General features: G+C 38.4%; 1 protein-coding gene and 1 long non-coding RNA gene across 2 annotated transcripts in view; both read left to right on the forward strand.

The window, feature by feature from the left end:
* The first annotated feature begins 616 nt into the window (after positions 1–616).
* Positions 617–4533, forward strand: LOC125251309. The gene is made up of 4 exons (XR_007180967.1): positions 617–666; positions 966–1164; positions 1550–1629; positions 2881–4533. It is a non-coding gene; the product is annotated as an uncharacterized LOC125251309 (long non-coding RNA).
* A 735-nt stretch (positions 4534–5268) lies between these two features.
* Positions 5269–27513, forward strand: part of adcy1b (adenylate cyclase 1b) — a 43753-nt gene continuing 21508 nt past the window's right edge. Inside the window, exons 1-4 of the mRNA XM_048164295.1 lie at positions 5269–6459; positions 11035–11184; positions 11280–11398; positions 18864–18975. Coding sequence (XP_048020252.1) covers positions 5887–6459; positions 11035–11184; positions 11280–11398; positions 18864–18975 — 954 coding nt within the window. The 5' untranslated portion in view covers positions 5269–5886. The remainder of the gene's footprint in view (positions 6460–11034; positions 11185–11279; positions 11399–18863; positions 18976–27513) is intronic.

A 27513-nucleotide genomic window follows, 5' to 3' on the forward strand; every position in this document is an offset into this window, starting at 1 on the left:
CGTGATTACGTCATGGAGCATCACAGATCAGTGCATTTGTGGTTAAAAAATACATAAATATTCTCTTTTTTTAGAAAATGTCCTGGTTTCTCTAGATAAGACTCTTATTCTTTGTCTGGGATCATGTAGAGCTGCACTGAAACTGACATTTGGACCTTCAACCTGTTGAACCCCAGTGAAGTCCACTATATCAAAGTCCCTTTAAGACAAGTCATTTCACTCGGCGGCCATCTTTGAAACGCCTAAATTTCATATTTGTAATCACCAATGAAATCTGACAACTGTCATATAATTTTTTTTCCAAACGCTCAAATCATGACAAAAAACTATTTTTCAGGCTGGATCAAGCTAATGCGCATGCGCAGACCTAAATGCGCGTCTCTTTGGAGGCGAGCGTCTGACTGTTTCTATAGAAACCGGTGCTTCTAACGCCCGCTGCAATGACGCGATGACTTTACCAGTCGGCTATTGGCTCTTATATAGAAGGCGGGACTTATTCCGCCATATTGCGCGTTTCACTTTCTCCCATTCAAAACAATACGAGTGTCTTGTGTTATTCTATAGTCTTTGACTATATTGAGAAAAATCCTGGAATGTTTTCCTCAAAAACCTTCATTTCTTTTTAACTGAAGAAAGAAAGACATGAACATCTTTGATGACATGAGGGTGAGTAAATTATCAGGAATGTCTGACTCTGAAGTGATCTAATCCTTTAATTATGGACAACAGGATTTCTATATGTAGCATTTGGTGTTTATTGTGTTGGTAAACAGATGAATGCTTCTGATAAAATGTAAACAAGTGCAGCTGTAACTGTTTTTGCCGTTTGCCAGACTGCACAAACACAGGTGATGATCATACTATGTGTTTGAAATGTTCAGCACTGCACGTGTGATCTTGCTCATATATCTTTGAGTTTAGTAGGCTTGTTTGAGCAGTACACTAGTATCGCTCACTCCTCACAGGCTGCGTGTGGCTCAAGGACAGAAGCGCAGGAGAGCGTCTCAATGAAGGGATTTACTGCAGCACTGAGTCATAAACCTCACCACACCGACAGATGCTGCTCTGTTCCTCCTCCAGCTCATTTCAACATCCAATAAATCACTCACAAACTGGAGAAACTATGTGGATCAGGACGGAACTGCAATAGAAAAACCACATGAGGTTTGAAATCACTTTTGGCATTCATCAAACTCATCATATTACACAATTAATATGTTTTGTGTTTTTTGAAATAGTGCTTATTCATTCATATTCATAATCAGCGTGTCCAGCATGATTAGGATTGGTTGTAGGATTTAGTGGACTTTAGGAATAGAGACAAGTAGGTTCCAATTAGGCAGTAAACATGTATGATTTTAATAAATATAAAGAGAATGTGTATGTAGTTGATATTTTAATGTACTAATACACTGACATGACAATATAGTATCTGGCACTATTAGCACTAGGTATAAATAGCATCTAACATTATTTATAATGCTAAATACTGCTATTTTCACCTTCTAACCATGAACACAGCTGAAACACATTCCTGGATCTGTTACAGGACTTTTATTTTGAAGTCTTGTTCCTCGTGTTCCATGTTTGTAGTCCTTTTTTGTGTTGATTCATCCAGATTGTTCCCAGGTGTGTATTTTATTGTCCTGGTGTTTTCATTGTTCTTGATAAGTCATTGAGTGTGCATGTAATGTTATTGGATGTGTCTTGCATTTCCTTGTTTCAGTTTTGGGGTAATGCATTACAAGTAACTTGAGTTACATAATCAGATTACTTTTTCAAGTAACAAGTAAAGTAATGCATTACTTTTTCAATTTACAACAAAATATCTAAGTTACTTTTTCATAAATATGAATTTCCTTAAGCATGAGGCTTATTCATTTCAGTTTTGGTGTGAAAGGGTCTTTACATTTACCAAAAATATAACTTTTTTTGTTGTTATTAAAAACAAACAAGCAAGCCTAGCCCAGGTGAGAAAAAGTAATGTATTAATTTTCATAAAAAGTAACTAACTAATGCAATTATTTACTTTTTTTAGGGAGTAACGCAATATTGTAATGCATTACATTTAACAGTAACTTTTCCAAACACTGCCTTGTTTTCTGTTTTTCCTTTTTTCTTTTGTTTTTTTTCTGGGAAAAAAAAAAAAAAAAAACATATTTTGAAGAATGTTTCAGATATTCACAGCACTGTACAAACAAACACAGAGGCGTTCTTCAAAATATCTTGTTTATGTTGCACGTTTCCACCCACGGCGGCACCATTTTGTTTTTGCAATCAACAATGATGTACCAGTTCTAACACAATGGCAGAAGTCAACTCCACAGCAACTACATCAATTTATCCACTAACCATTCAGAAACGTCCAGTTTCATTCTAAAAGTTGTAACTTCTTCCTGAGTCTCTCCATCAGTGTCGACTCCGGTTTGAACAATGTAAGGCTGAACACCGTTACTGACAATCCTCATTTTGGCTGCGTGAGATTCTCCAGCTTTGTTGTTGTTGAGCTGTTAAAGCTCCGCCCTCTTCTGGAAAGGGGGCGGAAGCAGCAGCTCATTTGCATTTAAAGGGACACACACAAAAACGGCATGTTTTTGCTCACACCCAAATAGGGGCAAATTTGACAAGCTATAATAAATGATCTGTGGGGGATTTTGAGCTGAAACTTCACACACACATTCTGGAGACACCAGAGACTGATATTACATCTTGTGAAATAATATAGGTTAAATAGGTCCCCTTTAAAGTCACCATGAAATCAAACCCTTTTCTGCAATATTGCAGTGTTTATTATAAATGATTTATCGGTGTGCATCATTATTGTATTAATTCATGTTTCTCATCAATTTGAATCAGAATATCTTCTCCTCCTTCTTGCAGCAACATCTCTTCTCTGATGACGAGGGCGGGGCAACCTGTCACTCACATGACATCCACCAATAGCAAACCACAACCATCCAATCAATTCCCCACAGACAAGAACAAGTTCCGCCCTACATTTGTTCTCATTCCAGAAGCCATTTCACTTGGATTTACGTCACAATAATGAAGAAAAGATGAGCACAACTTCCCTTTCATGACGACTTTAACATGTGAACTGATCTTTACACACTCTAAACTCTCCAGCTGTTAGTTCAATGTTCATTTTCTCCTAAAGGGATGATGCATTGTGATGAAAACTGGGACCAATCTTCTTTTGTTCTCATGTTTCCTGAATGATGTACAGTAGCTTAGTTTTTTCTTTTTTACCTTCAAATGCCAAAATATATTGCCAAATGTACTTGAAGGGGCTCTTTATGTTGCTCTCATCTGAGCTTAGATCATTCTCCGTCTTCTGTTCAGCAACACAAAACATACATATGCAACAGAGGAAATAAAACACACTCCTCTGCATTCATGCCATGTATTTCACAGCGCTGTCAGGAACGAGACTATTTTTAGCATCCCTAATGTGAATCGCTTGAACCTGTTGAGGTGATTCTTCAGGAGAGATGAGACAGGTGTGAGAACAGGTGAGAAATCCCAGACTAACACACCTGCACACATACTGTACGATTCAATGTCTTTATGTGAGAAATGAAGATTTCTGGATGGTTTATGCTTCTCATGATCCTATAGAAAGTGTGAAATTCTGTACAAAACTGACATTTTGTTTAAGTTTCAATTAACTCATTATTTGCAGAGTGTAATGTGCAGAAGATATGACCAAAGCCTTATTGTTGTGTTATTATTTCAGAGTTTGCACGACTGCACTATTATTCTATTATGTGGAAAGAGTTGTTTAAGAATTGTGCAGTTTAATCATTGATTGATATGTTTGTTTGTTCATTCATTTGTTGGCTGTTATGTAGGGAGAGGCTAGAAAACACAAAATGGAACATGTAAAACAAAATAAATTATTGTGATTCACCAAACAAATGTTATTTAAATGTTAAATGCTTAAAAATATGCTGAGATCACACTTATTTAAAGGTTACACTTGTACTTAATAGTAATAACTGTATAATTACAAGCAACTGCACTAAAATGTTTTACAAAAAAAAAATCTTTTAGTCTGTCTACCTCAAAATCCCATGTTTAATTCAATGTGTTGCTGATTCTTTGTCATTTTTGTGAGATTTACTAGCAATTTATGAGTGAAAATTGTTTCTACATCATATTTTTTATCATCTTTAAACCAAACATGAAGTGATTGAACCTGCTGTTAAACATGAACAGGTTTTACTGTTGAAGTTTTACAGTCTTTTTCATGCGCAATCATTTTTTAAACAATGTCAAGCGTAACTGCAGATCATCCTTTCATCCTGAAACACTGCATCAAGATCTGTCTGCACATGGACTCTTCTTCAATTTTTGAGAATGACTTATAAGAACATGGTTTCATCTTCATCGTATCCATCCATGACCCGAAGGACGATGATAAATCAGCATGAACGTGTGTGTCATGGTCAGATCAGATGAATGACTGACCACTGATGATCTGTAACAGCTCAGCATAAACTGAGAGAGAGAAATGATCTTTTGAAAGTTGTAAATAAAACAAAGATTATTGGAGTATGTTTTACAAGAAATTAGTTCAGTTTTTCTACTTCAAAATCTCACATTCAGTTCAATATTTTGCTTGTAATTGTTTGTGAAATGCACTAGCAATAACACTTTATTTTACAGTGTCATTGTTACATGTTACATGCAATTACTGTAGTAATAACTACAAATTATACATAATTACCTGCAACTAACCCTAAACCAAACCCTAATCCTACACATAACCCTATAATGAGTACATGTAGTTAATTATTTTACTCAGTACTTAAATGTATAATTACACTGTAACAAGAACACCTTATTTTAGTGTCCTTGTTACTCATGTTACATGTGGTTACTATAGTAATAACTATAAATTATGCATAATTACATGCAACTAATAATTACATGCAAACTTAATCAAGCCTAACCCTGTACATGCAGTTAATTAATGCTACTCAGTACTTAAATGTATAATTACACTATATCAAGGACATCTTAAAATAAAGTGTAACCCAAAACTGTTTATATTTAGTTTTAAGTTACGCTTTATTTTATCAGTGTAATTACACAAATAAGTACAGAGTAATATATAGGAAAACTGTAATAGATCTAACCTTACATTATATGGCATTTTACCATGAAATGCTATTAAATGTACTGTTTTTATAAGTAAAACAAAAAAGAACAACTAATCTTATAAATTACCGTGAAAACTGACATTCCCAGGATTCCCAGTGTTACACTTCTTCTGAGTTTTTATCATTTATGTACTTTAGGCAACATATTATGTTGTGAAATGAATGTTAACTGTATTATTGTAGTGTCACGTGTGTTATTATGATGGTGTTTGTGCATCTTCCGTATAAACGTTGTGTCTTTCTCTTTATCACAGTGTTATGATGATGAATGTCAGACTAAGTTAAAAGATCTAAAACAAATTTTAATAGCAACATGTACATTTTACAGGTTGTTCTGTAGATATGTTTACATTTTTCCTGTATTTTATTTTTTCAGAATTATTCCAACAACCACAGCTGCCATTTATTTATTTATTATTGGCTGTAAAAAACAAACAAGATTTTTTTTCTTTTCTTACAATGAAGTTCAAGAGCAGCCCGTGGATTGAGCACCGCGTGTGAATCGCGTCTGCCTCGCGCTGCTGCTGCTCGGAGATCCGCGCTCTTGTCAATCAGCAGAATTACGAGGCTCGCACTGCGCAGGCGTGATCCAGTCTGAGCCGCGCGAGCTCGAGGCCAGTCTCTCTCCCCGTTTCTCCCGTTCTCAAGCTCTCCCGCCGGACATGCCTCTGCACCACCTGCGGATCGCGCGTCTCTCCGGCGCGTGAATGGCCCTCGCGCCATGGACGAAATGCCGTTCCAGAAAGTCAAGACCCGGCGCCGGAAAAGCCACTGTCCGCCCGGGGTCATCGCGTGCGAGGACGAGTTCGACTGCAAGGAGCTCGAGTCGCTCTTCCACAACTACAACCTGAGGCTCGAGCAGACCTCCACGCTGAAGGCGCTGTCCGTGCTCATCCTGCTGTCCTCCGGCCTCAGCCTGCTGGAGCTGCTGCTGTCCGGCGCCAGCCTCACCATCGCCAAGGGCTCGTACCCGGTGCACTTCGTCGTCTTCATCTCGCTCTTCATCGTCACCAACGTCAAGTACCTGCAGGTGACCCAGCTGCAGCAGATCGCGCACCTGAGCCTGTTCTTCAGCTTCACCTTCTCGGTGCTGTGCTGCCCGTTCCCGCACGTGTCGGGCGCCGCGGGTCCGGAGCAGGGCGTTTGGCAGCTGCTACTGCTGACGTTCGTGGCGTACGCGCTGCTGCCGGTGCGGACGCTGCTGGCGCTGCTCTTCGGGCTGCTGGTGTCCGTGTCGCACACGATTGTCACGGCCACGTCGGTGACGGCGAAGACGCAGCGGCTGTGGAGAGCGGTGAGCCTCTGCCTCTTTGTAGACGTAGTTCAGCACTGGACAGCGAGCGGCGCGCGCTCAGATACCGACACCGGACGGAAAGGTGCCGTTTCGAGTGCAGTAACTCAGGGAAATAAAAGCTAACTGATCAACAGGCTTTAGGACATTACATATTAATGCAACTTTCCAAACCGTCCTTTTTCTAAAGCTCATCTTCATCATCACGCATAATCAAGATTAGGTTTGAGAAGCTCTGCGTCAATCTGTTATAGATTACTCTGTTGCATGCTCGAGTAGTCAACTGTTTTCACTCAGAAATTGCTTGTAACCTAAAGTACACAAATAATTACGAAGAAACGGCAGTTAACGCATGACATTACACACTTTAAAAAATCCAGGGTTAAAAACAACCCAAGTTGGGTTGAAAATGGACAAACCCAGCAGTTAGGTTGTTTTAACCCAACGAGTGAGTTGTTTTAACCAAGCAATTGGGTTTTGGGTTGTTATAACCCAGTGGTTGGGTTAAATGTATGCCCAACATGCTGGGTAGTTTTATTTAACCCAACTATTGTTTAAAAATGACTACATGTCTGGCTTAAAATGAACCCAAAATAGGTTGGAAATTAAAAATCAGACACATAATTACTAGAGGCAACAATAATAATCAAAAGGTAAACATTTATTAATAAGCAATTTAATAAATGTTTATTGTTTAATTATTATTCATTAAACTTATTAATAAATGTTCATCTATTAAGTATATTAATAAATGCTAATTTCCAACCTATTTTGGGTTCATTTTAAGCAAGCAATACAGTCATTTTTTAAACAATAGTTGAGTTAAATAAAACTATCCAGCAAGTTGGGCAAACATTTAACCCAACCGCTGGGTTAAAACAACCCAAAACCCAATTGCTTGGTTAAAACAACTCACTCGTTGGGTTAAAACAACCCAAACGCAGAGTTAAAACAACCTAACGGCTGGGTTTGTCCATTTTCAACCCAACTTGGGTTGTATTTATCAATCAATGTTTTTAAGAGTGCACGTGACGCTTTAAAGGAGAAAGACTAAAATAGTATTTTACTGTAAATGCACTCCAAACTTCATAGTCATTTACAGTGGGAAAATCTCAAAAGTTCTACCAACTCAATTTTCTGAGTTTATTAACTTGAAATATGTCACTGATTAACTCAAATTAGCTGCCATTTTAATTTTCTGCAGTGTTTGATAGATTTTTAAAAAGAAATAGTGCTGCTAACTTTAATAAGCTTTAAGAATTTGCAGGAAGGTATTGAAAACATCATAAATCTGGCAAAGCTTTTTAAATTTTCCTTTATTTCCTTATCATTTCCTAAAAAATGTTTGTGCGTTTATAACACTATACTTTATTTCCTGCATTCTTACAGTAAACTAGTTAATGCTGCTGTTTCCAATTTGACATCTCTCTCTCTTCTAATCAACGTAATCAATCTCTTGATATTTTTGTCCTCTTATGGAAAGTCAGAAATGCTATTTTGGGGCAAATGGGAAAAAGAAGTTTACCAAACTGTGACCTCCAGAAATGTAAACCAGGTGGAAAGGTCAGTTTTGACAGTGATCTCTGCAAACATCAGTGTTTAATGCTCAGCCAAAGAGCTGATTCAGCTGAAATTTATGAGAGAACAGTTTCAAGTCAAGATATTCATAGATTGATTTGGTAATAAGACACTCAGATGACACGCATGAGAAGTAGGTGAGTGCGCTGCAGGTTCACATGTCAGACATCAGTCAGGGATGATGTTCATCTTCACACCTCAAACACAGTCGGAGTGAGCGTCGGGTCCAGATTCACCCAGAGGACGAGCGGTGGCGCAGCTCTAAGTAGGACGGCTCTGAACAGAGACCAGACACACTTCTGAAAGCTATTTTAGCACAGAAATGAGCAGAGAGGCTTCAGATGATCCATACAGGATTCACAGACGTCTAGAGATGTTAGTGTCCAGCGCCGGTCTCCTGTGGGATTCCTTTAGACACTTGAGTCATGGTTACCATGATCTTCACTTCAGAATTAATTATTCATTATGCAGTTCACATTAATTATGAACCTGTATATAGTAGTCCTCTGGGAGGTATGAAAAAATAGTAGTTACTGATTAGCTAATAGTGAACTACTGAGCACTATTACTTACTAATTGGTTAATCCAATGGTTAATAGAATGATAATAGTGCATTTGTTCCTGTAGTTCTTCATTAATGCTGGAACACTCTCAGTCCTGCTTCTTCTGTTCTGGGGTCAGTTTACTCTCTCAGATCAACTATAATGATGGTCAAGAGAGTCATGCTGAGCAATACATAAACAACAATGAACAAAAACTCATCTGGTATAATGACACAATCACCCCCTTGACATTTGAGCTTTGCAAAAATCACTGTTAATGGGTATTTCATCATTTTATTTTTAAATTAGTATGTGGGACTGTGCTTTTACAGTGCGTTGCTGAGTCTTCATGTCTGCATTTTGCATACTTGTGTGACGAATGATTCTGATGCCTTTATACTGTCACACATTCTTAGAAGAAAAGATTCCATATAGAACCTTCAAGGGTTCCGTCAGGTGCTTCATATATAGAACCTTTTAGGCGTTCCATCATGGGATCATTTTATGGATTTAGTTTTAATTAATTAATTTGGTTTCATTAAATGTTATGAAGTAAACATACTTCATCAGTAGAAAACATTGAAATAACCTGTCAAACATGAAAGTATTTTGAAGACATTTCTACTTATTTAGGACAGCATTCTTTAAAATTGAGTTCAGTGAACATCTCGCTCATGTTGGTCTGTGTGTAAATCATTGAGTTTTCAGCATGTGCAGAGTAAGGTAGGCTAAATAAAGGCGCTGTGCGTGTGTCCTCTGACGAATCTAATCCAATAAAGAGCAGATAGACTCACGTCCCTGAACTCTATGACCGGAGGACAAACACAAAACCAGCACTGACCGCGCTGATGAGAACAAACACATGTCCAAACCTGTCCAACTGTACTGGTGCACTTTTACACAGCCTCTACTAGAACAAGTTTTCCTGCTTGAATGTTGATTATTTTCCTCATATTCTCCATTAATGCGGCTCCTCTCTTCCCAGTCTGTCAGTAACGCTCAGTTTAGCTCCTGTCTTTATGAAGCCCCTCCTTCTGAAAAGCACAATGTGCTCTGATTGGTCGGCTGGAGCAGGGTGTTGTGATTGGTCAAAAGCTTTGAGCATGTTTGGGAAATGTCCCGCCCCTTACCATAACCACCAGTTTCAACACACTACTAACTAACTCAACCAGGCTTTATTCTGCATATGCATTGATCGGGAATTATTTAAATGAGGAATACTGTAACATGTTCATTCCCAGAAGTAAACTCAAGACTAGAATGGAGGCATTTCAGGGAGTTCAGAAACAGTGACACTGATATAGAGAAGAACTCCCGCTGGAGCAGTGTCGATATGTCCGCTGTTTTACCACGAAATTGGGCTACTTTAAAGGATTAGTTCACTTCTGAATGAAAATTTCCTGATAATTTACTCATCCCCACGTCATCCAAGATGTTCATGTCTTTCTTTCTTCAGTCGAAAAGAAATGAAGGTTTTTGATGAAAACATTCCAGGATTTTTCTCTTCACTGGGGTTCAACGGGTTGAAGGTCAAAATTATTTTTAGTGCAGCTTCAAAGAGCTCTACATGATCCCAGACGAGGAATAAGTCTTATCTAGAGAAACCATTGGCCATTTTTTTTTTAAAAAAAGGACAAATGTATATGCTTTGCAAACACAAATGATCACCTTGCACGTGCTTCCGTTTTCCGCATTCTTCAAAAAGCTTACGCTGTATGTCCTACGCCTTCCCTTTTCAACTTATGAAAAACGGAACTGGCGCAGTGTTCGTTCCGTAAGTTGAATAGGGAAGGTGTAGGACATACAGCGTAAGCTTTTTGAAGAATACAGAAAATGTAAGCATGTGCAAGGTGATCATTTGTGTTTGCAAAGCATATACATTTGTATTTTTTTCAAAAATGACCGATCGTTTCGCTCATTATTCCTCGTCTGGTATCGTTTAAAGCTCTTTGAAGCTGCACTGAAACTGTAATTTTGACTTTCAACCGTTTGGAGGCCATTGAAGTCCACTATAAGGAGAATAATCCTTTAATGTGTTCATCAAAAACCTTCATTTCTTTTCCACTGAAGAAAGAAGGACATGGACATCTTTTTCTTTTTTCATTTTTTATGTCCGCAGGTTGAAGCGACCCCAAAAAACATGATATTTAGCCCCTGGAGTGCGAATTTTACAAGGGGAACCCCACCAGAAAACGTAGATTTTACCCCTGGGGGACCCCCGAAACACGATTGGGCTAGTTTTGAGTAGAAGTTGGGTGGAATTTGTTGTGAAAACCTGGCAACTCTACGCTGGAGGGACTTTCCAGAGCTTTTTCATGCTCAAACAGCAACATAACACACGAAAGAAACATGAACATGTAAAAAAGCAGAATAGCTCCTCTCTAAAGCCGTCATATTTAATCTTGTATCATGTTAACATCATGTATTGTAATAACTGATCTGCTCTGTATGTTGGCAGCTGGTGGCGAACACGCTGCTCTTCACCAGTGTCAATCTGTCCGGTCTGTTTGTGCGCATCCTGACGGAACGAGCGCAGCGCAAAGCCTTTCTACAGGCCCGAAACTGCATCGAGGAGCGACTGCGCATGGAGGACGAGAACGAGAAGCAGGTCCTTTACATTCATTTTAATTCATCAGTGGGGTTCTTCAGAGATGCTTGTGCTGTTTTGTTCTTAATTTCTGATGTGAACTTACACTCGTGCAGGAGCGTCTGTTGATGAGTCTGCTGCCCAGGAACGTGGCCATGGAGATGAAGGAAGACTTCCTCAAACCACCAGAGAGGATCTTCCACAAGATTTACATCCAACGGCACGACAATGTCAGGTAACATGGATTTTTAGTAAATTTACGCTGTGCAAACTGAGCACAGACCGCTGTGGTTTACTGTTGGTAAAGAGACTGGTAATGGTTATTGCCGACCTGTACTATTCACTTTACTTCAGTACTAAAAAAAAAAATACATGCATGTTTGTTTAAATTTCTGAAACGGCTTGAGTTTCAGTTGACGTCATCATCATACAGCAGAAGTATGCTTGATATTTCTTCAGCTGGTTCATTATAGGGTGAATTACTATAAGTGTTGTTTCTCCTGGAGTAAAGGATCATGTGATCAGTGAAGGTCCTTCAGCTCCGTGTGTCCTGCGGTGTTTCTGAGACACTTCGCAGGCCTGCAGATTAAACCACTGCAGGGATTTACTGCAACGGACACTAAAGACTGTTGCGTAACGCTGGCAGTGCTTAAAGACGCACACACGCAGAGATCTGCTCATGCTCAAGAGGTATTTCTGGTCCAGATCAGAGCGAGGGAATATGCGGCATTCCTCTGCCTGCACTGTTGACTCTGAGCGATCGTGTCTGATTGACAGCACTGAAAAATAATTTTTCAGTATTTTTGACAGTGATATACATATGTGTATATTTTAATATTCATGATTCATGTTACAGTGAGCGGATGCATCATTCAACCGAACAGTCATCAACAGAGAAGGCGGTTTGACTTTGAACTTTACAGATCAAATAACTCACAGAATTCGGCCACTTTAAAGCGCCTCTGTTATGCTATTTTAAAGGTTGCTCATTTTGTTTTGAGTCTCCTACAAAAGGTTTACATGCATCCAAGGTCAAAAAAAACACTTTCATCTTCTCATAATAATCAATGCAGAATCAGCTCTTTTCTCACTGTGTCTGAAAGGGTTCGATAAAGGATTCAGTCTCTATAAACCCCGCCTTTCTGAGAGCCTGCTCTGATTGGTCAGATGGCTCAGTCTGTTGTGATTGGTCTACTGTGGTCGATTGAACCTGCAACACTCCTTTAAGACAGGTTTGAGTCTGTCCTGTAGTTTAGCCCACACTTCTGTACAAATAAAAGTAAACATTATAAAAATATTATATAAATATTATAAAAATATTATAAAATGATATAAATATGTGATATAAAATTATATAAATAAATTATATAATTATAATATATAATATATAATATATATATTATAATTGAGTAAGTGTAATTGTTGGTCAGAGGTGAAGCTGTGGTCCGTGGCGCAGCAGAAGTGCAGTTGGATTGGGTCTGTTTGTGAACAGCAGTGGTTTGTAGAATGTCCTCTAAATGATTGCATTGGGAACCGGTGGATGTGATGTGTTATTTTTCTGTTGTTTTTCATTTGTCAGCCACATTCATAATTGAGGCTGCCTCACTTTAGAATAGTAACTATTACATTCACAATAATAAACAAATCACAGTAATTTACACCTCTTAAGGAATAACAGTCAATCTCATAATGGTTACTTTTCTGAAATTAGACATCCTTGACATCCAACAAATGCGATCTCTGAAGGACGCAGGCTTTAAAATGAGTGATTTTTAACACCTTCATGACTAATAATTTCATCATACTGATGACCTTTTAGACAATTGAAATTTTAAGTGATCAGACACACCATAACCACATAGCAATGGGTTACCAATCACCCAAAACACCCTAGCAACCTCTTAGCAACAGGTTAACAATCACTCACATAGCAACAGGTTAACAGTCACCCAGAACACCCTAGCAACCACATAGCAACTGGTTAACAATCATTCACATAGCAACAGGTCAACAATCACTCACATAGCAACAGGTTAACAGGCACCCAGAACACCCTAGCAACCACATAGCAACAGGTTAACAATCACTCGCATAGCAACAGGTTAACAGTCACCCAGAACACCCTAGCAACCACATAGCAACAGGTTAACAATCACTCACATAGCAACAGCTTAACAACCACCCAGAACACCCTAGCAACCACATAGCAACTGGTTAACAATCATTCACATAGCAACAGGTTAACAATCACTCACTTAGCAACAGGTTAGCAATCACCCAGATCACCCCAGCAACCACATAGCAACAGGTTAACAATCACTCACATAGCAACAGGTTAGCAACCACCGAGAACAGTCTAGCAACCATATAGCAGCAGGTCAACAATCACTCACATAGCAAGCAACAGGTTAACAGTCACCCAGAACACCCTAGCAACCACATAGCAACAGGTTAACAATCACTCACATAGCAACAGGTTAGCAACCACCGAGAACAGTCTAGCAACCACATAGCAACAGGTTAACAGTCACCCAGAACACCCTAGCAACCACATAGCAACAGGCTAACAATCACTCACATAGCAACATATTAACAATCACCCAGAACACCCTAGCAACCACATAGCAGCAGGTCAACAATCACTCATATAGCAACAGGTTAACAATCACTCACATAGCAACAGGTTAACAACCACCCAGAACACCCTAGCAACCACATAGCAACAGGTCAACAATCACTCATATAGCAACAGGTTAACAATCACTCACATAGCAACAGGTTAGCAACCACTGAGAACACTCTAGCAACCATATAGCAACAGGTTAACAATCACTCACATAGCAACATGTTAACAATCACCCAGGACATTGTAGAAACCACATAGCAAACAGGTTAACAATCACTCATATAGCAACAGGTTAACAACCACCCAGAACACCCTAGCAACCACATAGCAACAAGTTAACAATCACTCACACAGCAACAGGTTAACAATTACCCAGACCACCCTAGCAAACCACATAGCAACAGGTTAACAATCACTCACATAGCAACAGGTTAACAGCCACCCAGAACACCCTAGCAACCACATAGCAACAGGTCAACAATCACTCACATAGCAACAGGTCAACAATCGTTCACTTAGCAACAGGTTAACAATCACCCAGAACACCCTAGTTACCACATAGCAACAGGTCAACAATCACTTACATAGCAACAGGTTAACAATCACCCAGAGCACCCTATCAACCACATAGCAACAGGTCAACAATCACTCACATAGCAACAGGTCAACAATCGTTCACTTAGCAACAGGTTAACAATCACCCAGAACACCCTAGTTACCACATAGCAACAGGTCAACAATCACTTACATAGCAACAGGTTAACAATCACCCAGAGCACCCTATCAATCACATAGCAACAGATTAACAATCATTCACATAGCAACATGTTAACAATCACTCACTTAGCAACAGGTTAACAATTACCCATAACACCCTAGCAACCACATAGCAACAGGAGTGTTCAGTTCATGGTATATCATCATTACTCATTAAGGCTGATCACATGACATGTAACTACTCGTCTCTGTCCTGATCTGTCACTCATTATCTTCGCTGATTGAAAGATTCTGCCGCTCATCTGAAAGCTCGTCAGCAGCATGAACTCTGTCACAGATGGACGTGCATTAAGACGCTCACAGCAAACTGAATTTATCTCAGCAGTCTTACGGTGGCATCTGTGATTTGACAGAGCGGCATTTGAGCGTCTCGCTCCACAGACACAGTGTTCCCACGCGCCTCCGCACACACGCCGCAGGAAGCCTCGCTCTCATGTGTGTCGCTTCACAGCTCAGATGGAGCTGGACGTCAGTGTTCGTGTGTTTCTGGACCGTCAAGGTGTGTGTGCGTATCATCATCATCATCATCATATCACTATGGCAGCGGGAGGCAGTCAAATGACAGGTGGCCAAACCGTCATCAGACCTGGTTTATTAACACTCTCATGAGAACCAGAGAGACTGAAGATTTTATCTCAGTTACCGTGGCGAGTCCTTCAGATCTGACTCATATTTCATCAACCGTTTATGCCTGTTTCCTACCCTGCAAAAATAATGTATTTTTGACTTGTTTTACAAGTTCTTATCTAAGCATCTTAAATGCAAATATATCTCTTATCCAAATATCTGAATATCATAAGATATCTGCACAAAGACATAAGATAAGAAGTCTTGTTTACAGAGTTTATACATAAAATAAGCAAAAAAAAAATTGTGGGGTTAAAACAGAGGTTAAAACCGAGGTTGTGATCAGCTTCACTCCTGAATTTCTAAGTGAAACAGCTTTTCAAACAGGAAGCACATAGGGCAGGACTTGATTTTATCATGGGTTGATGATTGGATGGTGAAGTGAGTGCTTTATGCTGGAACATATTCATGGAAAACAACAGAAAACAAATGATTCAGTCAGTAGGAGACATTTTATTTGAGTGAAAGCTCAGAATTGAGAATAATAATGAAGAAATTTCAATAAACAGATGTATTTAAAGAGCATCTATTCTGCTGTTTTCCATGTTTATCTGTCTTTAATGTGTAATGTTGATGTTTTGAATATTAAAAAGCTCTGCAAAGTCCCTCCAGACGGAGTTATTCTCTATATCAGTGTTTCTGAACTCCCTGAAACACCTCTACTTTAGTCTTGAGTTTTCTTCACAATTTTCCTCATTTAAATAATTCATATGCAGAATAAAGGGGCGGGGCCTGGTTGAGTTAGTTAGTAGTGTGTTGAAACTGGCGGTTATGGTAAGGGGTGGGACATTTCCCAAACACGCTCGAAGTGCTTGACCAGTCACAAAAAACTGGTCTAGCCAACCAATCAGAGCACATTGTGCTTTTCAGAAGGAGGGGCTTCATAGAGACAGGAACTAAACAGAGCAATGTTGCCAAGTCCTCGGTTGTACCACGGAATTGGGCTTAACATTTTAACATTGTTGCTGCGGGTTGTTTTACATGTCCATGGGTTGAAGCGACCCCAAATAACACAATATTTAACCCCCAGAATGTGATTTTTATCGGGGGACCCCGCTGAAATGCGATTTGAGTAGCAATTGGCAGGTTTTTTGCAAACCTGGCAACCCTGAAACAGAGCGTTACTGACAGACTGGGAAGAGAGAAACTGTAACAATGGAGAATATGAGGAAAATAATGAAAATTCAAGCATGAAAACATGTTCTAGTAGAGCCCAAAAACAACATCAAGACTTTGCAAAAGGGCATAATAGATCCCCTTTATGTCAGAACACAGTTACAGAAATATATGCTTTACAAAAACGTGATCATATGACACATTTGATGAGAGCATGTTGCAGTGTGACAATAGGGATGTTCCAGAGTTTATATTTGTTTTATATATGGAGGTGACACTCATTAGTTAAAACATACACAGGGTTTGTTCTTATGCTCCATAAGTAATCTATAGGTCACCTGGCTCTCCACTAACACCTTGAGCTCTCGCTCACCTGTTTATGAAATGAATGATCATGCTGCTGTTTTATTGGCTCATGATTCACACTGAGAATTTCTGAATCATCTGTCTGGACTCACTGCAGTGATATCTGGGTTAATATAGAGATATATAAAAGAAGATTCCTTCCGTCTATCTTTTAAGAAGCATTAACACTGCCTGCCAAATAATAAAATAAAATACACAGATTTAAATGTCTTTATATTTTAAATTATGCTTATAGATGATATCATAATAAAGCTTCATTGCCTCTGATGACAGAGAAGTTGCACTTCTGTTAGAGAAAACAGAAAACTTCCACTCACGTCTAATGAACTTGAGCAGGAATAGATTTATTTTCATCACAAAAGAAGTCAGGGCTTCAGCTCGCTCTATGTCAAGGACTCGTTGTTAGATTAACCCCAGCGGACTCGTCTCTGTCCATTTATTATTACATTCAAGGTGGACAGACAGATACAGGCCAGTCCCTCTGTGCCCACAGCTTTAAACAGAACATAGCTGATATTTTCTGACACTTGGCATCTTACATTGAATAATTTAATCTGAATCAGATGAAACATTCAAATTAAATAAAACAGCATATACAGTCAAACCAAAAATTATTCAGACATTTTTTATATATTTTTCTAGTGGGTGCAGGACTCTATAGTTCATTTATGTAAGTGAGGATAGCAAAATAAAGTAAACTGATATATTATACCCAAATATTCTTCATCCAGTGGACTACCAGTAAAATTGATAAAAATGTGGAACCAAAAATTATTCAGACACTTTGACCTGACCATGTTTTGCTTAAGTGTTATCTGACATAATTAAGATTAATGTTTTCTGACACAGTTTAACTCTGAGATCTTGTCATATTTCATTACCATTTTTTTTAAACTATAGTGAATAAACCATTAATGAATGAAATGTTCATGGTGTCTGAATACATTTTGGTTTGACTGTAATTCTTATCATGACTGAGGCACATATATACCACGTTTCAGTTCATTTTTGTGAAATAGATGGCAGAAAGCGCATCCAGTTTGTTTTCTTTATTATTCAAAAGCACAACATGAAAGTGAACAAATTTATTGTTGTTTAAACGTGCATGGTGCATATATTGTAAATCTTCATTTTAAATATTTTATATGGTCTATTGGCGAAGTAGTGTTGATTACTGTTGAGGGGGGATAAACTTTATCCCCACCAGGGATAAAAACAATTCAGCAGAAGCAGGGATATTTAGACCAGAGGAGGGAAATCCCCCCATCCCCCCAGCAAATCGCACCCTGTATATATATGTCCAAATTGAATTTATTTTTTTTAAATTTAAAAATGTAAAAAGTTTTCTTTCAAACAGTATCAGCCTTTTGACTCTCTTTTCTAGAGATTTGGAGTTATGAGTCATTATTTTTGTGCATGTCACTCAGGAAACTAAAAAAATAAAAATGCCTACCTTTGTTCCAAATGCTGTAACTTTTGACTTTTTCATGCGATCGCCACAAAATTTGATCCAGATACAGCTCACATATAGAAGAACATCATCAAAAAGAATGATCTCACTACCATATTTCCTTTTAAAATTCCATTTTAATTAGAAAGATATATAAATTTTCCATTTTTCCACTTTTTTTTGTTTATTTGCAGTTTCTCATCATGAGAATGTCCAAATTTAATTTCTTTTTTTTTTTTTTTATTTAAAGTTTTCTTTCAAACGATGGCAACCTTTTGACTCTCCTTGTACAGACTTTTACACTACACATAATGCACACAATAATCCTACATTTATTGCACCCAACCCTTTTTATCTTTCAAGCATCACAAAAATCAGTGTAAATGTATTATATGTGTGAGCATATAGGTGAAATGAGGGAACGTGCCCCATAGTCTGTGTATGATTACGGAGTATCTTTGTGACATCTCCTCCCCTTTCCTTTGGACACCCCCTGTGGTGTCCTGGAGAGGAAGTCAGCTGTACAGTTTTGTGGGCCCTTTACGATACCGCACTTCAAAGTCAAATGGTTGCATTGCTATATATATATACTGAGACAGAAATAAGAACAAACACATTACTTAATTTTATTTTATTGCTATTATTAATTTTTTCTTCCTTTTTGAGATCCTTTTGATGCAAAGTGTCAATAACAAAAGCCATGTCTGAAACACTTTCCCCTGCTCTCTGTTTCTCCAGCATCTTATTTGCGGACATCGTGGGCTTCACGTGTCTGGCGTCGCAGTGCACGGCGCAGGAGCTGGTCAAGCTGCTCAACGAGCTCTTCGGCAAGTTCGACGAGCTGGCCACGGTGAGTCACTCCCACTCTCTCCTCTCATTGGCTCATTCCTGTTGCTATGGTGACTTCACGCAGGTCTGCATAATCAAAGAGTTTTATGTTCATGAGAATGACATGAAGCGGTGTGATCATGGTAGGCTGGTCCCTGAGGAGTTTGATCAAACTTGTGTGATCTTGAAGTCAAGAGCTAATGTCATGCATATCTGTGAGAGAGCTTCACAAACCCTTTTTTAAAAAATATATATATATAGGATAAAAGATAGAGCTTTTAATTTGACGCTTCATTGATCGCATTACGGAAGTAGATATTCCACTTAATCTTTCTCCTAGTTTGCCAGTCACTCGTTCTTCCCTCTGCACACACGGATAGAAATATCTTTGCTCTGAGAGGCTTTTTCCCACACTGCATTGCTATGTAAATAAACATAGCTGTGCACATAACAGTAATTATGGACCTGTCTTACTGATGATAATGTGCTCTTTATTAATCATTTCTGTAAACTGAGATTTATTGTATGGACTGTGTACAGGTGAAAGGTTTAAATGAAGAGCTCTAACCAGGGTTATTGTTGTAAACTAAAACGAAAACCATAAAAAAAAAAAAACATTTTCAAAATCTTAATATGATATTGTTTCTGCACTTTTGTATGCTGATTGTAGACATTATTGGTGTTGTAGTGGTGTCATGTGACTTGTATGCATCAAGAAGTCACCCTGGTTTTGGCAGCTTGTCACTGAGGAAGGTCACTTGCTCACTTTCAGTAAATTTATATTACTCTCGCTATTGTCAGGTGTGGTGTAGAGGGAATCAAGGACCCAAACACACAGAGATGAGAGCACATTGAAAAGTGTGATTGTTTATTAAGACCTAGTAAGGAATATTGGAATGTCAGATATTTTCTAACTAGATGTTTTTATTGCTATTTAGTGATGTTTTAGGTGAATGTTTGACACATCAGCCAGTGAATCACTCTGTGAGCATTTTCAGCTTACCCATGGAAAGGTTAAAGCAAAGTTGTTTTGAGTCTCCTGCACACACACACACACACACACACACACACACCGGTTAAAACTCTCGGTCTGTCTCAGTTATGGTTCATGAGGGTAAAGGTGCTTTAATGTAAAGGCCATAAAGGCCACGTGTCTCTGTACAAATCAACATGTAGATGTATCTCAATGTAATCTAGGCACAATTACTTACATTCACATGTGCCTATGAAATCCTTTAATCCAAGGATTACACCAACATGTTTTCTGTGCAGCATCAGAAAGTCTTTCTGCAAACTTGTGCTTGATGTTGCAGCATGATTCTCGTTCTGTGGTGTGAATTTTTATCGTTACATGGTCAGTTTGTTCGCACGTTTCATTTGATCCACTCATGCTCCTTCTGTTGGACTGTCTGTTGGTCACCCACATGTCGGTCCACACCGTCGCTCTAGACTCTGTTCTTATGCTATGTGATTGTGGTTATATTGTTTGGTTTGCTTGCTTTATTTATGTTGTGTAAAGTGTGTTAAGTATATGTTAAAAATTTAATGAAATCTACCTTCCTTCTCACCACAGTTCTGAAAAAGTGATAGTGTGATAGAAGGATAACACCTACTCATGAATAACATCGATAGGCACCCTATAACATGTACATGTTGAAAGTCAGTGCACATATAAAACATACATCACATCCGTGATATTTATCTTTCCCTTTGCAAATAAACTGCATAGAAACTGTGCTAAGATTTCATATTTGTCTACAGTGTAAATGTGTAAAACTTTTTCAATAAGGAAAACTGAACTGAGTGTACCTTAAACAGAGGCTTTTATCCAAAGTGAGAAAAACACACACTTACAAATGATAAAAAGCAGAATCAATTTATTTTTTTAAGGTGTCAAGACACTTAAAAGAACCACAATGTATTTCCATGATGAACCAGGAGTAGTTTGTATGGACAATAGCAGCGGCCCAAGCACTGAACCCTGAGGCACCCCAGTGTTTACCCTCCTCTTCAGGAAACATTGAAGGACCTGCTCGTGCCAGTGAAGTGCAGTTCCATTTCAGAGTTTCAGTTACAGACAGATCTCCTGAATGTCCAGTTTTGAAGCTGGATGTTCTGTGAAAGAACAGAGAGAGAGAACACAATTTTGACAGGATAGAGACTTATCTGTAGATTTATATTACTGTAGGGTTAAAGAATTAGTTCACTTCAGAATTAAAATTTCCTGATAATTTACTCACCCCCATGTCATCCAAGATGTTTATATCTTTATTTCTTCAGCCGAACAGAAATTAAGGTTTTTGAGGAAAACATTCCAGTATTTTTCTCCATATAGTGGACTTCAACAGTTACCAATGGGTTGAAGGTCCAAATTGCAACTTCAAAGAGCTCTACATGATCCCAGACGAGGAATACGGGTCATAACTATTGAAACAACCAGTCATTTTCTAAAAGATAAATAAAAATGATATAGTTTATAACCACAAATGCTCATCTTGCACTGCTCTGTGATGCTCCACGCATTACATAATCATGTTGGAAAGGTCACATGTGACGTAGGCGGAAGTACTGAGCAAGTGTTTACAAAGCAACCGGGCAAAGACTGCCTTTACAAAAAAAGGTAAAACAATGATTTCAGACGATTTTGAAGTTGGAGGAGAAAATGAGATACCCTACCGCGATACTTCCGTCTACGTCATGCGTGACGTTTCCAATGTGATTACGTCATGCGTGGAGCATCACAGAGCAGTGCAAGATGAGCATTTGTGGTTAAAACTATATAATTTTTTATTTTTTTTTAGAAAATGGCCAATGGTTTCTCTAGATAAGACTCTTATTCCTCGTCTGGGATCATGTAGAGCTCTTTGAAGCTGCACTGAAACTGACATTTGGACCTTCAACCCGTTGAACCCCAGTGAAGTCCACTATATGGAGAATAATCCTGGAATGTTTTCCTTAATTTTTTTTTGACTGAAGACGGAAAGACATCTGGGATGACATGGGGGTGAGTAAATTATCAGGAAATTTTAATTCAGAAGTGAACTAATCCTTTCAGTATTGTTTTTCAAGCTGTTGGGTTAATCGAGTCTGTTTTGAAGTGATGGAAAAGATGCCAGTAATAACAAGAGAGGTAAGAGGATTGTGGAGTGGAACACTTTTCATTGAGCAAAACCACTTCAAGAGGTTCAGTTTGATCCAATTAAGTGTTTACATGGTGTGACGTGCAGGCTCACTGGCTTGGCGTTGTGAGAAAGTAGCTGTGATTGTAGCTGACCTGGGATCAGTTATGGTTAAATGATTATGATGGCTTGGGATTATACAGTGAGGATAAGTTTCATTAGAGCGGTTTAGTGCGTATGCACAAGGCCTGTGAGTGGACTATTTATAAAGATGTAAATGTTTTGTTGAGTCCACATAGGTTTACAATACTGTAATTTAGTCATGCAGGCTTTTTACGACATCCATATGACCCATAGAGAAGACTCAATCAACCTGTGAAGGCTTATACTCCATCCCGCTGAGGTTGTGCCGTTCCATAATACAGTTCAGTGCCGGAGTGAAGGTGCTTGAAAATGATGAGAATTATGATGATATTCATATAACAGCAGCAGTAGATTGTGGGGGAAGTCATTGGGAAGATTGTGTGTCAGAACAATCCTTGATGCTCTTGGTCTTGTGGTGGAAATGGCCGAGATTCACTGGGGGGACCCTATTTTTTGGTGGGGGTATAAATACCTCTATTATATATGAGGACACTACACTCAAATCAACAGTTTTGAAACTAGGGTTCACAAGGGAGTTCTAGGAGGTTCACAGAAAAATTCAGGGGAAAAAAAACCCAACTTGCTTTGGACTAATATTCATTATGAAAGGTGCTATACAAATTATTTGTATTTTTGTTATTTTCCAGATGATATCTTTTAGTACAATGACAACATAAAATGCCAATTATTTTTATTCATGTTGTCTTAATATCACACTTATAATTTTTTGCACACAGTATGATCTATATTTTAGGAACCGAGTCCTTTGCAAGGGCTTCGTCACATATGGGGTCCCTGGTATCAAAAACCTATGATGGTATCAACTAAATGATGCTTTCTTGGCACTTCAGACAGCCATCTAGAGGAAGAAGACCAATGCAAACGCCTCAGTATTTATATGTGCATTCAATTACAAATACTTTTGTGCTCTTTTGGATTGAAAGCAAAGAAATTTTTCATTTTGCATTTTTCTGGTGCATGGATTTATGAATTGAGTGTAGATTTGTTGCATTTGTGGGCTAATGTGTGCATGTGTAGATCTGTTGTATGTATTTCTGGATTCCATGTGCATTTGTGGATTTGTTGCATCCATGTGTTGGAGATTATAATGCTGTTTTCGCTCAATTTGTGCCTCATCAACTGTAAATGCCAGCTCTCCGGCCAGACGTTTTCATGAAAACCTGGATCATTTCATGCACGTACAAGCAGCTGTATCCATGTCAATGTTTGTGTTATGTGATCTATTAAAGTGTGGTTTCTGTTCAGATTATTTACTCGTACTATTGTTGAATTCAGCAGCTGTTAACTGAGCTGATGCAACTCCTCGAGGACGCGCATTGATAGAGATGATAGAAACGTATGACATGTTTCAGTCGTTCACAAAAGCTGATATGCACAACCAAAGACGTTTATATGCAGAACTTGCATAGCTTTAGCAGGCCACTGATAAAAAATAGAAATCATTTTCATTTTCCTAAAAAAAAAATTAAGCAGTTTGAACTGGAAAGCAGATCCTGACAATATTCACTCTCTGGACTTAATAAATCTTTATCTTAAGGAAAACATTTATGCTGGAGTTCAATACAATTTATATCTTTTATTTTGAATATATACAAATTTTATTAACGATTTTTAGTGTGCCTGTGCCCTAGTACGTAAGAACGATTACTGAATCTGGAAATAAAGCAAAATGACTGAGAAAATGAGAATTAATCTTCAGATGGAAAGAGAGGAGCTGCAGCAATGTCAAATATGGGAGAAATAATGTGTTTTTTGAACATTCAAGCATGAAAACCTGTTCTAGTAGAGCCCAAAAACAAAATCAAGACTGTGAAAAGGGGCATAATAGATCATCTTTAATACATTTCAGTTTCAGTTCAGTAACATTGGTGTCTTTTGTCATACTGCTGCTGCAGTCAAATCCGTTGTTGCATTTTGCAGTCATGGCATGTTTCTAAAAACAGCAGCCACCAAGCAGGAAAATCATTACGCCGTAGAAACATGACAAAACGTGAAAGTAATATTAAAGGAAGAGCTTATTTTATTCATAAATAGAAAACCAGTCTCAGTTTCAACACCTGCAGGACATTCGTGTTCCATATATTCAGCTCTATTCACAGCCTCAGATGGCTCACTGCTTTATTTTGCTCTCATTTCTCCTCATTTACATTTAAAATAAGAGGCTAAATTAACACAGATTTGTCCGTGCGCGATCTAATAATCTCTCTCTCCTGAAGGCTAAAGAACAGACGTTCTCAGTTGAAACGCTTTGGCTCCTTATTGATGCAAATGTATGCAGTGTTTGTGATGATGGTGATATGCTTTAATCTTACTGTGCTTTTTATGCTCCCCTGTTTCCATGGCAGATGCACACACTTTTACGCTTGTGTTTCTCCTTAAACACTCTGCCTGCTTTCGCTTCGATGTTTGACTCACTCCTCTTTTCCTTTGAGACATCTGAGACAAATGAAGCTTAACTGTGAAAGAGCGACACTTGAGATTTGTTTTCTTTGGCTCAGACAGCCAGATTAGACAATCAGACTTTATTAGTATAAATGACTGAATGAAATTCTCTTTTTTGAAGATGTGACTACATAATCAGGCCAGAGTCATGTAGGTCAGGAGTCTGTCAGGAATACTCGGCTCAAGCCATATCCCAGCTAACGTTATGAAAAGGTTATTTCTGAATGTTCTCTGAACATTCAAAACGTCCAGTTTTTTAAATGTATTAAAAGCGTTGATGATCGTTAAGAGAACATTCCATTTTATCGTTCTTCAAATATTATGGGAATGTTACTTTTGAATGTTCTCTGAACATTCTGAAACAAATAGTAACATTTAAAAAATGTTAGATGAATGTCTTTTGTAAAATGTATAAATACCGTTTTTATGCTAACATTTTGAGAACATCATGAAAGACCCGATAACGTTGACTGAACATTCTATAAACGTTACTGGAAGAATGTTTGTTTAAAACTTTGAGGAAAACTTTGCCAGAATGTTAGCTGAAGTTCTGAGAGCATTCCCTGTTAGCTGGGACAGAGTCTGTAGAAATCAAGAAATCAATGAATCTTGTAAGCCTGTCTCATCCGTTACACCTGACACATATTGATCCATGGCTTTGCATTTATCCGCAGTGTTACTGTACCCTCGGGACACGGGGATATTCAGTGTGTCATGCACCTCAGTGGAGGATTATCTAGATGAGAAGATAAGAAATACATGTTGCTATTGAGCGTGTGACAAAGTGCTGGATCATGAATTCCTCTGGGTTCAGAAAGTGTCATTCCATCATGTGCACAGGAGGTTCCTGTAGTAAATATAATGTTTCCTGAGGTGCCCTTATAATGTTAATAGGATTTTTACATTAACAAATTTAGAAAAATTTTGATTTTACTTTTTTAACTTTAGTTAGTGTGTAATGTTGCTGTTTGAGCATAAACAACAGCTGCAAAGTTACGACGCTCAAAGTTCAATGCAAAGGAGATATTTTCTTTTACAGAAATCGGTAGGAAAGCTGGTAGGGACTACAACGAGCTTCTTCCTGAGTTTGTGACATCACTAACCCCCAAATTTACATAAACCCCGCCCCCAATAACACACAACAAAGGGGGCGGGGCCATGTTGGGCTGCTTTAGAGAAGAGGAAGAGTTGTTGTAGTAGAGTGTTGTTGACATGCCGTCATTTTACGCCGGACTGCTTCACAAACGAGGGTCAATTCAACACAAAAGATGAACATGACGGCACATGCTAGTGGATGAGTTGAATCAACTCCACAGCAACTACATCAATTTATCCACTAACCATTCAGAAACGTCCAGTTTCATTCTAAAAGTTGTAACTTCTTCCTGAGTCTCTCCATCAGTGTCGACTCCAGTTTGAACAATGTAAGGCTGAACACCGTTACTGACAATCCTCATTTTGGCTGCGTGAGATTCTCCAGCTTTGTTGTTGTTGAGCTGTTAAAGCTCCACCCTCTTCTGGAAAGGGGGCGGGGAGCAACAGCTCATTTGCATTTAAAGGGATTGGCTAACATCTTTGCATATGAAATGGAACACATGTGGAAAAAATTTACTTACAGCTGCCAAGAAAAACTAATCATGAAAAGTGCTACATCATATTTATATCTACTCTCAGTGCATGAAATGTTGCAGCGCTGCACTGGAGCCGATTGCAGTGCATTGATCTCACCACTGCAACTCAATCACCAATGTTTTCATTACAACTAACACAATGTGAATTGGAGATTCATTGAGCAGTGAAGACGGTGTCATTGATTTTTTGGTGAAAGCGAAGGACTCAAATTACAACCTGAAGTGACATATCCACCGATTACAAAAGGAGCATTCTTTGATTGCTTTCTTATTTAATCCCAATTTTATTTCCTGGCTATTAAGAAAAACAGTGTGAAGTTAACCATTTTGTCACTGGCTTGGTCTACTGACTCATAAACAACAATGAACCATTGTGCAACATGAATGTATGACAGTACATGAGCCCTTACAGATCAAAACAATCTCTGATCACAGATCAGGCATCAGAATGAACGGTGAAATGGGTCCATGTTTTTCTGTAAAAGCCTGTGTCAAATCGCAACTGGTTTACCAAAGAATCAACAGTGAAATGAACTGAACAAACAAATAATTCTCTACTGAGACATTCACATTTCATTTTTCGCTTATCGCTATTCAAAATCACATTGCATATTTTAGTTCTGTCTATCATCTTATCTTTATAATTTGGTCTTGTTGAAAACCAGGGCAGGATAGTATGTTGGGAACATAACCAGGGGTTTGAAAAGACAAATCCTTTGAAATGCCCTGTTTCACCAGAAAAAAAACATTTAAATAGTCATTAAAAAGGTAGTTACGTAAAAGATGAAAATTCTTTCATTTACTTGTGTCGTTCCACACTTGAATCCTGCATGGGATTTTCACACTGCGTTTATCTCCAGGTTATTGTCTTTCTAAACCCTGCTTTAACCCTGATTTATGAAACTCTGCTCCAGAAGAGAGGCAGCGTTAGCACCAATCATAATCTGAACACTGCTCGCCTCATTAACTTTTCTTGCTCTTTGCACAGTCTCAGACAGCTTTATGTGCTTGAGTTTGTTTCAGTCTTTAAAGGGAAAACTCAAAATGACAAACTGTGACAGAAAACACATTCACTGGGGTAAAGAAGAGACTGGATTATTATGGTCGTGGTTCAAAAAGTCTATCGAGGACAAACTGGACATTCAGGAATATACGAGACCAAAAGAGTGTGACAGGCTGTTATTTAGACAGGTCAAGTGCTGT

Source organism: Megalobrama amblycephala, linkage group LG17 (assembly GCF_018812025.1).
Source record: "Megalobrama amblycephala isolate DHTTF-2021 linkage group LG17, ASM1881202v1, whole genome shotgun sequence".
Classification (NCBI taxonomy): Eukaryota; Metazoa; Chordata; class Actinopteri; order Cypriniformes; family Xenocyprididae; genus Megalobrama; species Megalobrama amblycephala.